The sequence below is a fragment of the Danio rerio genome, chromosome 6 (assembly GCF_049306965.1).
Source record: "Danio rerio strain Tuebingen ecotype United States chromosome 6, GRCz12tu, whole genome shotgun sequence".
NCBI lineage: Eukaryota > Metazoa > Chordata > Actinopteri > Cypriniformes > Danionidae > Danio > Danio rerio.
The window spans coordinates 56148200-56165687 of record NC_133181.1 but is presented as its reverse complement, the minus strand read 5'-3'; the positions used below and the strand labels follow the sequence as shown (position 1 = coordinate 56165687).

At 35.1% G+C, this 17488-nt stretch overlaps 2 protein-coding genes across 11 annotated transcripts in view; one reads left to right on the top strand and one right to left on the bottom strand.

Moving 5' to 3' along the window:
• Nucleotides 1–2531: 2531 nt before the first annotated feature.
• Nucleotides 2532–17488, bottom strand: part of abhd14b (abhydrolase domain containing 14B) — a 16826-nt gene continuing 1869 nt past the window's right edge. For 2 of the 10 annotated variants that reach the window (XM_073952727.1, XM_073952725.1), the window contains 5 exons: nucleotides 15408–15632; nucleotides 12674–12717; nucleotides 7516–7783; nucleotides 6310–6551; nucleotides 2532–4192 (listed from right to left, as the gene is read on the bottom strand). In XM_073952727.1, coding sequence (XP_073808828.1) covers nucleotides 4010–4192; nucleotides 6310–6551; nucleotides 7516–7732 — 642 coding nt within the window. In that variant the 5' untranslated portion in view covers nucleotides 7733–7783; nucleotides 12674–12717; nucleotides 15408–15632 and the 3' untranslated portion in view covers nucleotides 2532–4009. 10 annotated transcript variants of the gene reach the window in all.
• mst1 (macrophage stimulating 1) overlaps nucleotides 10075–17488 on the top strand; it is a 27734-nt gene continuing 20320 nt past the window's right edge. The window contains 5 exon segments of the mRNA NM_152980.1: nucleotides 10075–10178; nucleotides 13223–13367; nucleotides 14825–14940; nucleotides 15127–15241; nucleotides 15457–15593. Coding sequence (NP_694512.1) covers nucleotides 10124–10178; nucleotides 13223–13367; nucleotides 14825–14940; nucleotides 15127–15241; nucleotides 15457–15593 — 568 coding nt within the window. The 5' untranslated portion in view covers nucleotides 10075–10123.

Below are 17488 nucleotides of genomic sequence, written 5' to 3'. Positions count from 1 at the left end.
CATGAACCGACCCAAATGCAAAAATTATACGGTCTGCTGACTTTTCTTCTGAATTTTTTTTTTTTTTTTTTGCTGCGTCCAATATTTTATAATTCCATACTCTTTAAGTAGGTTTGTCATGATACTGAAATTCGATTTCTATCAGTACTGAAATTGTAAAAACGTCCATTTCCTGCTAACATTTGAGCGCGTTCTTAAACAGCGCTGATTTGCCATTGTGTTCACATGCTTAACAGAAATGTCTGTGATTGGCTGCGAAGGTTATCTGTTTACCAAACTCACTGCTGTTTACTGCTTGGAAACACAGGTACAGAGACACTGGAGTGTTTAAAAGAGGCAAAGATCAGCTGGTTTGTTTATAAGCTGACATGCGCACGATCCACTTATAAATCAGCTGATGTTTCGCTCAAATGTAAGGGGGAAATGGTTTTTCAAATTTATGTACAGATTGGTATTGAATTACAATATCATGCCAACACAACTATATAGTATGCTAAAAACAGTATTTTATCCGAGTAGAATGCCCGAATTCATAGTATTCCTATGTAAGAAGTATTTGGATGAAATTCTGAAATGCGCATTTGATGGATGCTATGCTATCCCATTATGCTACGCGAGAGAATTCATGAATGGGAGTGAAGCCACGCAACTAGGTCACAAAATAAAGACAAAGGTTGCATCTAGAACTTCTGAGTTCCATTTCTACTCGCATTCATACTGTATTGAACATACTTTCTAACAGTTGAGTAGTAAAATCAAATTCAAGCCTAGTACCTACTGAGTAGGAGGCAAGTTTGGATGCAGCCATTGTTTACTGTGTTGTGCAAGTCAGTTTCTCGCTCATTAAGTCTGACCAATCAAAATGCAGTCTAGATAACGACTGATGTAGATGTTGTCACGTGACTGCTTTTTGGTCTGTTTAAGAACAGGCAAAAACTGCTGAAAAATGCTACAATATTCAATTTTTAACCTTGGTCCAGACCAAGGGAAGGTGTGAAAGCACCCTAAATGTACTTAATAAGGCTACGTTATAATTCTACAGCATTGTTATTCTAGATTGTCTACAGCTGTTTCCATTACCTTTTAAACTTCGTAAATTGAAAATAAACCTAATGGACACATATATTTTGCAAAAACTCTAACAAAAATATTTTGCAAAAACTTTTTACACTCAGATGCACTGTAAAAAAAAATAGAATGAACATTTTCAGTATTTTGTGCTTCACAAGTGTTTTCTGTTTATTTACGGTTGTGAATTGCATTATGGGATGTTGATTTCTGCTCTGTTGACGTTTGATGTTGAAAAATCAACTCTACAGTTTAACAAAGTGACTTTTATTGATATTTTCGTAGTTTGAGAAATTAAGAAGTTTGTAAAATAACTGAAAATGTACTGGCTGCTTATTACCAGGTTTTTGTACCATAATTTATAACACTAACCCACACAATATATCACTTTAAACCAGGGACTCTCAACCTGTGGGCCACGACCCAGTAGTGGGCCTCAGCGATCCTGCAGGTGGGCCGCGAGATATTCTACTTAAATATTCTACTATAATTATTTGATTTCATTATTAAATATGTCATATTAAAATTATATTAGTAATGGCATTTCCTAATTTCTGTGATTGAACAGGCTAATTCAGACCAATTTCCTCACCGTGTAACAAAACAGCCATGCAAATGTAAAGGTAACGATGTTTAGAGTTATAACCAGGTTATGCGTGCCTCACGTCTGCAACTCATACTGTATCAGTCACACAAGTCTGTTGATTCACAAACTATGCGCGCTCTCTTTGTGTGAACACTTTAAAATATCCGCATAGTTGTTCAAATTAATGCCTTGCAAGTGTTTTATAACTGATGCGCATCCATACAGGAGGATCTAGTCTCGTTGGAGTTTCAGTAGTGAACAGCTGATCACTGTTCCTGTCAGCGAATTTCAATAATGGGCAGCTACAAACCAAGCTTTCTTCAGATCGATGTGTTTCAACAGATTTAGAGGATTTTTCTATATTTTACATTTAGGGTTAGGGTTAGGTTGTTTATTTTAATGGATATAGATCAATTAATAATCTATTGATCTAATTCAAAGCAGAAGAAAAGGCCCAAGTATAACTAAAGAGTTTAGAAGCTTTGAACCTTCTAAATTATACTTGCATACATGCAGAATGTTTCAGGTTTTTTTATAAAATGATGTAGAAAAATAAGGGAATAAAGGAAGGCCAAATAAATGTTTTGCTAATAAATAAAGCTCAAAAACAAGCATTTTCTCTAGATAATCAGTGGCCTTTAAAAACTTTTCAGATAAAAAGGTGGGCCTCGAAGTAAAAAAGTTGAGAACCCCTGCTTTAAACTATTAAAAATGTAAAGTAAAAATATTTTGGAGGAAAGATCAAGCTCCCATAATGCAATTCAAATGCATAAATAAGAGGGGAAAAAACATAAATAATAAAATACAGATTGTTTTTACATTCTCACAAAACTCCAATTTTCATATGATGGAAAACTTGTAATAAGTCACATGATTCTTTTTAAGAAATATGGGTTTATTTGTTGTACATTGATATGATTATAATCAAACTATAATAAGTTCTAGGTATTAATTATAATTTGAAGCATTTGGTCTCATATAACAAGTTGGTCTCTTAAAACAGGTTGTTGACTGCAGTTCACATTTTGACCACAGTTGTCACTAATAACGTGACAGTTATACAGTATAGTACACCCAAAAATTGACATTTTCATTTACTCTCATACTTGTGTTTTTAAACCTTTATGGGTGTACAAAAGAAGATATTTTAAAAAAACGCTGGCACCTACTGACTTCCATAGTAGGAAAAAATTGATTGAAGGTCAATGGATGCCAGCAACCAGCATTTTTCTAAATATCTCCTTTGGTGACCAACTGAAAAAAAGAAACTCAAATAGGTTTTTGATCAAGCAAAGGGGAGTAAATGATGACAGGTTACATTTTTCGAGTGAACTATCTCTTTTTCTATAATGTTTAATAATGTTTTTTTAACATATCGTTTTTTCTTTTGAGAAAAATCACCATAAGTGAAAAATTACAATTCATAAACCAAAGCATAACGATTATCACAAAATCATCAATTGGTTAGTTATGTGTAATTATAAAAAAATATTAGTCACACTTTACAATAAGATCACATTAGTCCATGTTAGTTAATCTATTTATTTACACAGACTAATAATGAACAATACTTGTACAGCAATTCGCTTCACCTTAAAATGATAAGGTTCTATCTGGCATTTTGGTCAAAATTGAATTATTGACATATTCTTATTAAATGACAACTTACTTACATTATGGGATGTCTTTTTATAAGTTGTTTACATTTTAAGACTTCATTTAAAAAACAAATGTTACACATTGTTTGCTATGGAATGCAAAAATTTCGAAGCTCAATATCTCAAAACCATTCAGAACACAGATAGAACCTTATAACTCAAGGTGACAAATTATTAATAATAGTTCAACATTTATTGATGCATTACTAAAATCCAAATTAATTCACTGTGAGTTAACAAAAAATAACAACGAGCAACTGTATTAGCATTAACAAAGATGAATAAATACTGTAATACATGTATTGTTCATCATTCGTAGTAAAAGCATGAACTAATACAGCCTTATTGTAAAGTGCTACCAAAATACGATAAATATTCCAACAAATTATAGTGTTTCAGAGCTTCATTCTGGTACAAAACGCCCAGTTTACAGTTCCTAATGTGTAAAATCAACTCTCATCCCATATTAATCCCTCATTAACAGTTTCAAGTCTTCAAAACACAAATCAACACAAGTGCCATCAGTCCACATTGCAAAAACATGATTACGCCAGATTGCATATTTAAAAAAATCTAGTGTTTCTGATGTAATCAGTTTTGGGATTGACTGTACTTCATATTAATGAGGTGTGTGATTAACGCCTTTGAGTAAGTAGTGTTTACTCTGTTAGAGGTTTTTTTAGTGTGTGATACTCTTTTATCTCAGCTGCTGTAGGAAATCCAGAACTGCTTTATGCCAGGTCTCCGGATCATCAAGGTAACAAGGATGCCCCGCCCCCTTCATTACCACCACTCTGTGATTGGGCAGCTGGCTCAGGTTGTTTAGCGACACTTCCCCAAGCTGAGTGTCCTGATCTCCGTAAACTATAAGAGCCGGAGTCTGTGAGGATACATGAGGTGAAAATCACACATTTTAGATCAAAATGAAAGTCATTTATAGACATGCTGTGGAGAACATACAGTTTTAATGTTGTCTGTGAGCTGTTTTTAATGACATATAGACAATCCCAAAACAACTTCAGTGTACTAAAATTGTGATATGAACCTGCTTGAGTTTTGCATCCCCACAAATATAATAAATCCTGTTTAAAAACATTTTTATTGGGGGAAAATGTTAAACTGTGATTTGGATTATCAACAGTTGCATTTAAGGGATAATTAGTGACTGCAGGGGGACTTTAATCATATATTGTTTTATCTAAAGAGCAGTTAAGCAGCTTAAAATAATTGAATTACATAGTGATAGGGGATTAAAAGTAGAATGATTTTATAATGATATAACATTTTTTGAGTTGGATAGATCATTCATTCATTCATTCATTCATTCACATTCCTTTCGCTTAGTTGCTTTATTTATCAGGGGTCGCCACAGCAGAATGAATCACCAACTTATCCAGCATGTTTTTTAACAGCGGATGCCTTTCCAGCTGCATCCCAAACTGCAAAAAATGCTTTTCTTACTTAGATTTTTTTGTCTTGTTTCTAGTCCAAATGTCTACCAATTCTCAAATCGAGAAGAATTTTCTAGACAAGCAAAACATATTGTCTTGTTTTAAGAAATAATATGCCAAAATGAAGTGAGTTTTTCCTCAAATCAAGCTAAATAATCTGCCAATGGGGTAAGCAAAATAATCTTGTTTTTCGATTTGTGATAAGATTATTTTGCTTACCCCATTGGCAGATTATTTAGCTTGATTTAAGAAAAATCTCACTTCATTTTGGCATATTATTTCTTAAAACAAGACAATATGTTTTGCTTGTCTAGAAAATTCTTCTTGATTTAAGAACTTTTAGATATTTGTACTAGAAACAAGACAAAAAATCTAAGTAAGAAAAGCATTTTTTTGCATGACTGAAAAACATTTGATAGATCATATATTATTATATTTAATTGACAACATTTATTAGCTATCATAATTATTTAATTATTTAAATATTAATTAACTAATTTAATTAATTAACTATAACAATATGTCCTTGTAATTATAATAACATAATTAGCGTTACTCGATTGCTATATATAGAGTTGAAGTCAGAATTATTAGCCCCCCTTTGATTTTTTTTCTTTTTTAAGTATTTCCCAAATGATGTTTAACAGAGCAAGGAAATTTTCACAGTATGTCAGATAATATTTTTTCTTCTGGAGAAAGTCTTATTTGTTTTATTTTAGCGAGAATAAAATCTGTTATTAATTTTTTTCTTTACATTTTAAGGTCAAAATTATTAGCCCCTTTGAGCTATATTTGTTTTCAATAGTCTACAGAACAAACCATCGTTATACAATAACTTGCCTAATTACCCTAACCTGCCTAGTTCACCTAATTAACCTAGTTAAGCCTTAAATGTCTCTTTAAGCTGTATAGAAGTGTCTTGTAAAATATCTAGTCAAATATTATTTACTGTCATCATGACAAAGATCAAATAAATCAGTTATTAGAGATGAGTTATTAAAACTATTATGATTAGAAATGTGTTGAAGAAATTTTCTCTCTGTTAAACAGAAATTGGGGAAAAAATAAACAGGGGGGCGAATAATTAAGGGGGTTAATAATTCTGACTTCAACTGTAAACAAAACAATGCAACTACACCAGGTTTTGACAAGATAAATTATTATTTTATTTTTAGGGGTCACTACCATATTATCCATATGATAAAAAATAAAGTTTTTTAAATGTATATATAATTAAATAAATGACTATATAGACATTGATTCCACTCATAAAATATGAAGAGTTCAGATGCAAAAGCCTCTAAATGCCATCAGATATCTTCTTCTAAAAGTAGCATTTTTCCCTGTGTAGTTTTATATATATATATATATATATATATATATATATATATATATATATATATATATATATATATATATATATATATTTTATATATATATATATATTTTATATATATATATATATATATATATATATATATATATATATATTAGACTTGTTAAATGTGTGGTGATTTTGAAGTGTGTGTCAGATGTGTGTGTTGACCTGTATGCTGCCGTACTGCTCGGCGGTGAACTTCTCAGTGCAGATGGGAGCAACAGGGATGTAGGCTTTGAGCAGCTCTGAGTGCTGGAAGAGGAACGGCAGTGAGTACATGCCGCTGAGAGACGGGCTGATGATCACCACGGGGCCCGTCTGCAGGCCCTCACACACCTGCCTGAGGAACACAGCTGGAGCCAGTTCACCCACTGCAGCTGGAGCCACGGCGGCCTTCGACTGACCCAGACCTGAGGGACAACACACACTGACTGCAGACGGGTACTTCCACTATAGCTCATCGGACATTTCATTTCTCTACAAGTCAAGTGTTGGTGGTTATCAGAAAATGTGCCAGATTTGTTCAGGACTGTGTTTTTGGCAGGTGCTGCTGAAATATGTTGGTAAAGTTTTTATAATCCTAAATGAGGGGGGTAAATATTATGGTTGCTCATTCATTCATTTTCTTTTCGGCTTGGTGTCTTTATTAATCTGGGGTCGCCACAGCGGAAAGAACCGCCAACTTATCCAGCATAAGTTTTATGCAGTGGATGCCCTTCCAGCTGCAACCCATCACTGGGAAAATGGTTGCTTATTATATTTTTAAAATTTGATTACTGTGTTTGAATTGATCATTAAATTTATTGATATTATACAACTGTATTTATATATATATATATATATATATATATATATATATATATATATATATATATATATATATATATATATATATATAATTTATTTATTTATTTTTTTTTTTTATACATTTACAACTTAAAGTACATTGGGATTATTTCAGTATTTTATGATAAATTTATGACAATTATTGCTAGAACATTGTGTTTTTGTAAGTGAACCCTTACAGATCTTTAAAGTGTCCATGAAAAGACTATAATAATAATCATTTATAATAATATTACAATTTGCTAAATTAAACATAACCTAGTATGTATATTTTTAAACGAATTATTAAAATGTCTACAATAGTTACATATAATTATAATTATAATAACTGCTATATAGCCATATTAACAATATAAAATAACAGTACATTAATATTTCATATATCGTTTTAATTGATTTATTTATGATATACAAAATACCATGGTCATATATTATAGATATATTAGAGGTGTGTAACGTTACACGGTATTTATTCTGTATTACGTGTTAACTTTAACCTGTTTTATCTGTGCAGTGTTGAATAGTCACCTGGCAGGTCTATGGCCAAAGCTCGGTAACCGGCGGCGGCCAGAGTCTCCAGAGTCCCGATTTTCTGCCAGTTCTCGGAGGAGAAGCGGATCCCGTGCAGCAGCAGCACGCAGAGCCCGCCGCTGCTGCTCGACGGAACCGCCTGTCGGTAAAACAGCGGCTGATCTCCGCAGATCTCCAGCAGAACCGAGCCCTCGGAGATCTCAACCGAAGACATGATGATCCAGGACCAAAGTTCACGAGGAAAACACAAACACCGCGCCTTCAGCTGTGCAAAGGTTTATAACAAAAGTTAGAATAAGCTTAATATAATGTATTCGAAACACATTCTATAATTCACCAGTAAATCTAAGTATACGTGTTTTTTTACCAGGGTAAAACTGAGCCTGCAGAAGTTTGAGTCCCGGAAGATTGTGTCAGTTTTACCGGAGAGACACACTGACCTCTAGCGGCTTGGTCAACTATTACAACCCTCAGTTTACATTTTAGCCATGCTAAATGCTAAAGTGATAGTTCACCTAAAACAACGTCTTTTCTTTATATTCTTTTTCTATTTGTTGAACACAAAGAAAGAAAGCCATCGAAATACAAGGATTTTGTATATATATATATATATATATATATATATATATATATATATATATATATATATATATATATATATATATATATATATATATATATATAGTATTGCAGACACTATTTAGTTTTTACTAGATACTTAACAATTTAGAGAAGTTTAAAATATCGTAGATATTTTTAACGTATTTTTAACTTATTTCAGCGCATAATGACACTGCTAAACATGTTGATAAGATTTCTCTAGCATTATTTAGCACAATATCAATTTACTTAGTTTTTACTAGATACTTTTTACTTGTAACAACAACTGGAGAATAAGGGTCTTACTTAGTGAGTGTTAGCCTACCTACTCTTTTTCCTAAAAAAAAAAAAAAAAAAAAAAAAAAAAGTCTGTCGTACAAAATACTAAGCACCACAAGACCACTATTGACAGAAATCCAGCTGGTTGTTCTAAAAAAGAATAACAACCAGGTAAATTCGTACTTAATACAATCGACCAACATTTTAATAGCAGGTGTGAACAGAGCCAGCAATCCATGGTCCATTCACACTTTGTTTTTGTGTGTGAAGTGTCTGACTGTGCTCATCTTCATGTTTAAATGTGGCCATAGAGTCAAATGGCGCTCATTTCCTTCTCTTTTACTGTTATAAATGAATAATTATTGTTTGCAACCATCTTTTTTTATTCACCCATCCTTTCACTTTAATGGCAGCTAAAAACAGACATGTAAATAGGCCATTACGAGTTTGTTTGTTTTTTATCTCACAATTCAGGCCTTTCTTCCCACAACCTAGAGTTTATATCAATTCTATCATCATTATTTAATTAGGACAGTAAGGTCTGACTTTACTTAGACAAAAGTCTTGTTACTTAACAGAAATATTGTACAGTATAGAATATAAAGTCCTCCTTCATCTTACCCCAGACATGCTCAATAATGTTCATCCCTGGTGACTGGGCTGGCCAATCCTGAAGCACCTTGACCTTCTTTCCTATCAGGATCTTTGATGTGGAGGCTGGAGTATGAGAAGGAGCGCTATCCTGCTGAAGAATTTGCCCTCTCTTGTGGTCTGTAATGTAATGGGCAGCACAATCGCTTGATACCTCAGGCTGTTGATGTTGCCATCCACTCTACAGATCTCTCGCACACCCCCATACTGAATGTAACCCCAAACCATAATTTTTTCTTCACCAAACTTGACTGATTTCTGTGAGAATCTTGGGTTCATGCAGGTTCCAGTAGGTCTTCTGCAGTATTTGTGATGATTGGGATGCAGCTCAACAGATGATTTAGCAGACAATTCTACCTTCTGCCACTTTTCCAAATGATCAACTAGAAGTCAAGTTATTATTTGTTGCTCTTACAACTGGGATCGACAACAAGACTTTTGTCAGGTAGTGTAAGCTACAATCGAGCAAGCAGTGTTCGTGTTTTACTCTGTATTGAAAGAAATGAGTTAAGAAAATGTGCTCTTTGTAATCCCATAAAAGACAATTCAGAATTTTTTCAGGGTATTATTCCCCTGTTTGTTTGTTTATTTGTGTGTTTATTTGTTTGCTAGTTTGTTTGTTGTGATAAAGGATAGATTTATAGTGGTAAGCTTTCTTGTAAATGTAAGAAAAACAAAATCTCTGAAGATTTGTGGACAGGCCGTATTCAAGACAGTCACATGAATTATGGAGGAGATATATTAAACAGAATGAATATATATATATATATATATATATATATATATATATATATATATATATATATATATATATATATATATATATATATATAGTTTCAATTGTAAAGTTGTTTACTTGGGGCTTGATTGATCTTGAAATGTCCTGTTCTGTCAGGTCAGGAGAGTAAACATTATCACCCCCCCCCCCCACCCCCCACCCAACCCCACAAACACACACACAATCACACACATACACACATATACACACACAGCACCCCTTCATCATTTCCTCTAGAGGGAAAGACTCAAAGTCCTCATTTGAGCTGTGTGGCTGCAGTAAAGCGTCTCTCACACCATGTTTATGCTCTTCTTTCTCACAGCTCTCCTGCTTCGACTCGATTCAGTTGATGGTAAGATCAAGACTTTCATATCTAATAATTTCATCTGAGTGAAAGCTTTGTGAACTAATTTTGTTTTGATGTACACTATTTTAAGAACAGTCCAAATTTAGGCTATCACACAATTTAAAACACATTACTGTAACTCTCTACAGATATTTATCATGGTACAGTTTCTCAAACACCATAGAATCACAATAAATCTATGGTCACTTGTTTAGTGTAACCCTGTCAAAGGGCAAACTTAGAGACAGAATATTTACACGTTTTCTCTTTAATATTCTAATGATCTGATTATCATAACAACTATATATAATCACAAATACTATATTAGTTTATGCCAATATATATGGTTATTCTATATATTTAATTAGATTGATCTATATAAACAAGTATGTAATTATGGTGCTTTAATTACAAGATTTCACTTAAGTAAGTCTGATGAACGCAGTTCCATATTTTTCTTGTAAGCAAATGACATTGTGGCCTGTTGCGTTGCTTGTGATTAATGGCCCTTTTTTGTATTATATACATGCATATATCGCCAATTCTTGAGGTTAAAACAGATCACGTGCTGGTTTCTGGGATGTTCTGTTTGTTGTTGAGTTATTCAGGCATCACCGTATTATCATGGCTTGCCACTGGGAAATTTTGTGTAACAGATGTAGATGCACAGTTTACAGATCCAAAGGTCATGTGTGTTTAAGCCCCTCAAAGAGGACACACACACTTATATATAGAAACAATGTTACAGTGAGTTTTATTCACTAACAGAGTTACATGTTTTTTTAGATTTGATCTATTTGAAACTTTATTTTCATCTAATAACTTGTTTAACTGTCATTTAACTAGAAAACTAAAAAAGTAAAGTTCGTAGACAAACCTCATGATGGCTTGGGAAAGCCTCGTCTGAAAGTTTGAAGTAACTTTAAAAATTAAATAATTGAAGTTTTTCTTTTTAGGAAGTTTGAAGCAGTTGGTATAAATAGATAAGTACATATAGGTTAGCAGGTTTCTTGTATAGATTGGCATGTTTCTTGCTGGTGGTGCTCTGAGTCGTTGCTAAGGTGTTGCTAGGGTGTTCTGAGTGGTTGCTAGGGCGTTGCTTGGGTGTTTGACAGTTCAAGGCTTTGCTAGGCAGTTGTTAAGGTGTTCTGAGTGGTTGCTCGGGGGTTGCTAAGGTGCTCTAGGTGGTTGCTAAGATGTTGCTAGACCATTGCTAGGGTGTTCTGCGAGGTTGCTAAGCGGCTGCTAAGGTGTTCTGAGTGGTTGCTAGGTCATTGTATGGTGTTGCTAGGTCATTGCTAGGGGTGTTCTGAGTGATTACTACACAGTTGCTAAGGCATTGCTTGGTGGTTGCTTTGACTGTTTAAGTTGTTGCTGGGCAGTTGCTAAGGTGTTCTGAGTGGTTGCTCCGCGGTTGCTAAGGCATTGCTAGGGTGTTCAAGGTAGTTGTTACGGTGTTGCCAAGTAGTTGCTACGGTATTGTTTGGTGTTTGCTTAGGTATTGCTAGGGTGTTCTAGGTGGTTGCTAAGGCATTGCTAAGGTGTTCTTGGTGGTTGCTAAGGTGTTGCTAGGTGGTTGCTAGGGTTTTCTAAATGGTTGCTAAGGTGTTGCTAGGCAATTGCTAAGGCCATGCTTGGTGGTTGCTAAGGTGTTGCTAGGCAGTTGTTACGATGTTTTGAGTGGTTGCTAAGGTGTTGCTAGAGTGTGCTACATGGTTGCTAGGGTATTCTGATTGGCTGCTAGGTGGTTGCTAAGGTGTTGCTAGGTGGTTGCTAAGGTGTTCTAGGCGGTTGCTAAGGTGCTCTAAGTGGTTGCTCGGTGGTTGTTAAGGCGTTGCTAGGGTGTTAAAAGTGGTTACTAAGGCATTGCTTGGCGGTTGCTAGAGTATTCTAGGTGGTTGCTAAGGTGTTGCTAGGCTATTGCTAAAGTGTTCTGAGTGTTTGCTAGTAGTTGCTAACATAAATTACCATGGTTTTAATAAGAATAAGCATGTTGTTCACATGTTTCTAGTATAAACTAGCATGTTGTTAGAATGAATTTAGTATGAATTAGCATGTTGCTATGTATGTTTCTAGTATGGATTATGATATTGCTAGTGTGAACTGGCATTTTTCTAGTATGTTTACAGTATGAATTAGCATGTTGCTAATATGATTAGTATGTTTCAAGTATGGATTAGTATTTTGCAAGTATGAGTTATGTTGTTAGTATGTCCAATGTAAAGTCAATGGCAGTTGTATACAATGGAAGTCTATAAGACAGTTGCTAGGGTGTCGTAAGTTGTCGCTAAGGTGTGGCTAGTAAGTTAAATGTCATCAGTAATTGGCAGATTGGTAGTCTGAGTTAAATGAGCCCAACCATAAATCTGTTTGACAGTCTGGCGCAAAATTATGAGATCATAAAATTTAGTCCAATGTTAAGTCAATGGGACTTTTCTCCACTTTTCCAGGTCAGTTTTCGGAAAACTGTAAGTCGGATAAGTTGGACAAGATATAGAAACCTGAGGCAGTTTGGTGTTAGTTCAGTGGTTGTAGCAGGAACGGTCTTGGAGCAGATGAAAAAAAAGACAGAAGAATAATATGTTTATGTTGTATAACAGTATTCGCTTTCTCAAGCCACCATAATGATGGAAATACTCATTAGTTGCCATTTTTAATTATTTTATACTGTCTCAAGTTTTAACTTTTTCTAATATACTTTTAATAATGCATTTTAATACAGTAGTCTACATTCGAAGTGAATCAAAAATGTTTTTTCTTAATTGTCCTTGAACAAGAATGGGAGATTTTCAATAGTTTTAGGACAACTTTGATGAAAGGTGATGATCCACTTCAAATGTTAGCAACTGTATTTTAATATTTACAGGTGACTATGTTTGTGTGTGTGTGTGTGTGTCTGTGTGTTCCACTGAATGAAGACAGAAAATCATTTCACCAATTTCTGTACATTTTTTATCAAGTTTTTCAAATAGTAAAGCAGACACTTGCATTTAATATCATTTCTATGCACCGCATGAAAAATAACTTTTACATTTGTTATGGATTTATAGGATACCGCAGCGCACTGAATGATTTTCAACGTTCGGAGGGAAGAGAACTGGTTCTGAAATCCTGGAACGTGAACCGACTAACTGAACTTCCGGGAGTCACACTGGAGGATTGCGCTAAACGCTGCACAGAGAGTCCAGAATGCAGGTTTTACATCTCCATTTCCTGTTCTAGCACACTTCAGCTCCACACACACCACTCAATTCTCACTATGATTGGAAGATTAACCACAAATCTAAATCTGAAAATCAGGATGCAGGATGTTTGTATCATGATTAAACACTGCTGACATGTTAGCACATTGCTAGTATGTTTGTATCATGATTAAACACTACTAGAATATTAGCATGTTGCTAGTATGTTTTTATCATGACTTAATGCTGCTAACTTGTTTGCAAGCTGCTTGCATTTTCTTATCATGATTAAACCCTGCTAACATGTTAATGCGTTGCTATCACATTTTATCATGATTAGACATTGCTAATAGGTTAATGTTGCAAACATGTTTCTCTCATTATGTAGCACAATACTAACATGTTGCTAGCTATGTTAATAGCATTTCCTAATGTTAACACACTGCTAATATGACTGAACTCAATGTTAGCACATTTCTGGCATGATTTATGAGATTTTTAGCATGTTTTTTATCAGTCTGGTCTTAGCTGGTCAGGCTGGAAGATGACCAGCTAAAACCAGCTTGACCAGCCTAGCCAGAATGGGAGCCCAAACCAGGCTGGTCAAGCTGGTTTTAGCTAAATTTAGCTAGTAATTTTTCAGCCAGACCAGCTAAAACCAGGCTGGAAATGGCTGGAAACCAGCCTGGAAACCCCTCTAAAACCAGGCTGGTCAACCAGCTAAAACCAGCCAACCAGTCTAAGCTGCTTTAAGCTGGATTTTTCAGCAGGGCTGTTAGCATGTTGTTATCATAGTTTTATCATGATTCGACATTGCTAATAGGTTATGTTGCAAACATAATGATTATGTTGTTATAATTTCTTTGATTATGTAGCGCAATCCTAACATGTTGCTAGCTAGGTTAATAGCATTTCCCAATGTTTCAACACACTGCTAATATGACTGAACTCAATGTTAGCACATTACTGGTATGATTTATCAGAATGCTAGCATGTTTATCAATTATATCATGATTAAACACTGCTAACATGTTAGCACATTGCTAGAATGTTTTAATTATGATTAAACACTGCTAGAATATAAACACATTGCTAGTTTCTTAACAGCATTAGGTTACTAGCATTTCTCAATGTTTCAACACACTGCCTGCTAATATGATTGAACTGTTAACACATTGGTTAAAAGCAGTAGGTTAGCATTTTTCCAATGTTTCAACACACTGCTAATATGATTAAACTCAATGTTAGCACGTTTCTGGCATGATTTATCGAACTGCTAGCATGTTTATCAGTTTGTTAGAATGTGTCTAGCATGCTGCATCTTTGTAAATTTAATATCAAACACAGCATTAAATAAAAAATGTTAATTACTAACATTATGTTTTAGAAATTATAATTTTGTTAGTTAAACACACTTTATTGCCATAAGAAAGTAGCTTATGTTTTTTACAAAGCGCTGCATCTTTACAGAGCTTTCAACTATGAGTTTCGTCCATCATTGGTGTGTAAACATCTGCCCTGGGTGGGCGACGGAGACAATGCAGACGTGAAGAGAAACGTGAACTGTGACCTCTATGAGATGAAGGGTGAGGAATTGCTAGCTAAAATGTTGCTATTGTAAATTGGGTCTAAAGTATTACAAAGTTACTTTTAAACATTATGAGGACATTGATAAAATTGTGGGATGTTATAGAAAATACAGCTCTCTAACATTACATTAAATAACTGCTATTTATGATTGTAATGTTCACACATGTTTTGTTTATGTTCAGTTTATGTAAGGAAATGCATTGTGGGTAAAGGAGAAGACTATCGAGGGAAAGTGTCGACAACTACAAGCGGACGAACATGTCAACAGTGGTGGTCAAAATTCCCTCATGACCACAGGTATGCGATCAATGTAATGTATGTGTATGAATGTAATTTCATGTATTTGTCTGTGAAACATGTTCCAAATATTTAAAGTGTAAATATTTAAACAGCATTCTAATATCTTACATTTTGATTTGTTTAATGCACCTTTATATACAGTATTATACTCTAAGATACTGACTCATTGTACGGCTGCGATGTTAGAATGATGTGACCTCTGTTGGGAATAGATGGACTCCGTCTGCGACTAATGGTCTGGAACTGAACTACTGCCGAAATCCAGACGGCGACCGCATCGGCCCCTGGTGTTACACCACTGACCCCGAACGCAGATACGAGAGCTGCAATATCCCTCAGTGCAAAGACGGTTAGTTGGCATCCAATTCCTTACAAATACCATGTGAACCTAAAAAAGTCATTAATAAAGTTAGAAAAGTTAAGCAGTTACACAGTTAATAGTACCTGTGTTTACAATAATTTTGTGACATAAAAGTGAACTTGCATAACTCAGCTGATCACACAATGGCTCATAGACCACAATCAGCTGTTAGAAAGTAGCCTAGAGCGCCACCTGGTGTTGAAAACTAACCTAGAGTTCCATCTGCTGTTTAAAAACTACCCAAGATTGCCATCTGCTGTTAAAAAACTAGAATGCTGTCCGCTGTTAGAATCTAGCCTAGAGTACTATCTACTGTTTAAAACTATCCAGGAGTAAGCATTATACTGTTAAAAACTAGCCTAGTGCACCAACTGCTTTTAAAAACATGTATAAAGTACTATCTACTGTTAAAAACTAGCCTAGAGCAGCACGTAATGTTGAAAACTAGCCTAGGGTGCTACCTATTGTTGAAAACTAGCCTATAGCGCCATCTGCTGGTAAAAATTAGCCTAGAGTAAGCATTATACTGTTAAAAAATAGCCTAGAGCACCATCTGCTGTTAAAAACTAGCCTAGAGCACCATCTGCTGTTAAAAAGTAGCCTAGAGCACCATCTGCTGTTAAAAAGTAGCCTAGAGCACCATCTGCTGTTAAAAAAATAGTCTAGAGTGCCATCTGCTGTTAAAAACTAGCCTAGAGCTCCATTTGCTGTTAAAAACTACCCAAGATCCTCATCTGCTGTTAAAAAAACTAGCCTAGTGTTAGCATTATATTTTTACAAACTAGCCTAGCGCACGACCTCCCTACAGAAAAAGCCAGCTTAAACCAGCCTAGGCTGGTTAGCTGGTTTAAGCTGGTCGACCAGCCTGGTTTTAGAGGGGTTTTGGCCATTTCCAGCCTTGTCTTAGCTGGTCAGGCTGGGAGATGACCAGCTAAAACGAGCTTTACCAGTCTAGCCAGGCTGGGATCCTAGCCAAAACCAGCTATGTCCAGCTTAAACCAGGCTGGTCAAGCTGGTTTTAGCTGGATTTAGCTGGTCATTTTCCAGCCTGACCAGCTAAGACCAGCCTGGAAATGGCCAAAACCCCTCTAAAACCAGGCTGGTCAACCAGCTAAAACCAGCCAACCAGCCTAGACTGGTATAAGCTGGATTTTTCAGCAGGGCTGCTTTTAAAAACTTGCATAGAGCAACACTTGGTGTTAAAAACTAGCCTAGAGCACCATCTGCTGTAAAAAATTAATCCAGAGTAAGTATTATTCTGTTAGAAACTAGCCTAGAGCGCTGTTAAAACTAGCCTAGAGCACCATCTGCTGTTAAAAATTAGGCCAGAATAAGTATTATTCTGTTAGAAACTAGCCTAGAGCACTGTTAAAACTAGCCTAGAGCTCCACCTGCTATTAAAAATTAATCCAGAGTAAGTATTATTCTGTTAGAAACTAGCCTAGAGTGCTGTTAAAAACTACCCTAGAGCACCATCTGCTTGTAAAAAAAACTAGCCTAGAGTACTATCTGCTGTTAAAAACTTGCCTAGAGCATCAAGTAATGTTAAAAACTAGCCTATAGTGTCACTTATTGTTGAATACTAGCCTATGGCACCATCCACTGTTAAAAACTAGCCTAGAGTAAGCATTATACTGTTAAAAATAGACTAGAGTGCCATCTGCTATTAAAAACTAGCCTAGAGGGCTGTTTGCTGTTAAAAACTATCCTAGACTGCCAACTGGTGTTGAAAACTAGCCTAGAGCACCATCTGCTGGTACAATCTACCTTACAGTGCCATCTGCTGTTAAACTACCCTGGAGCGCCTCCTGCTTCTGAAAACTAGCTTAGAGCGCCATCTACTGTTAAAAACTAACCTTCAATAGGAGAGAATATTGGTGCAT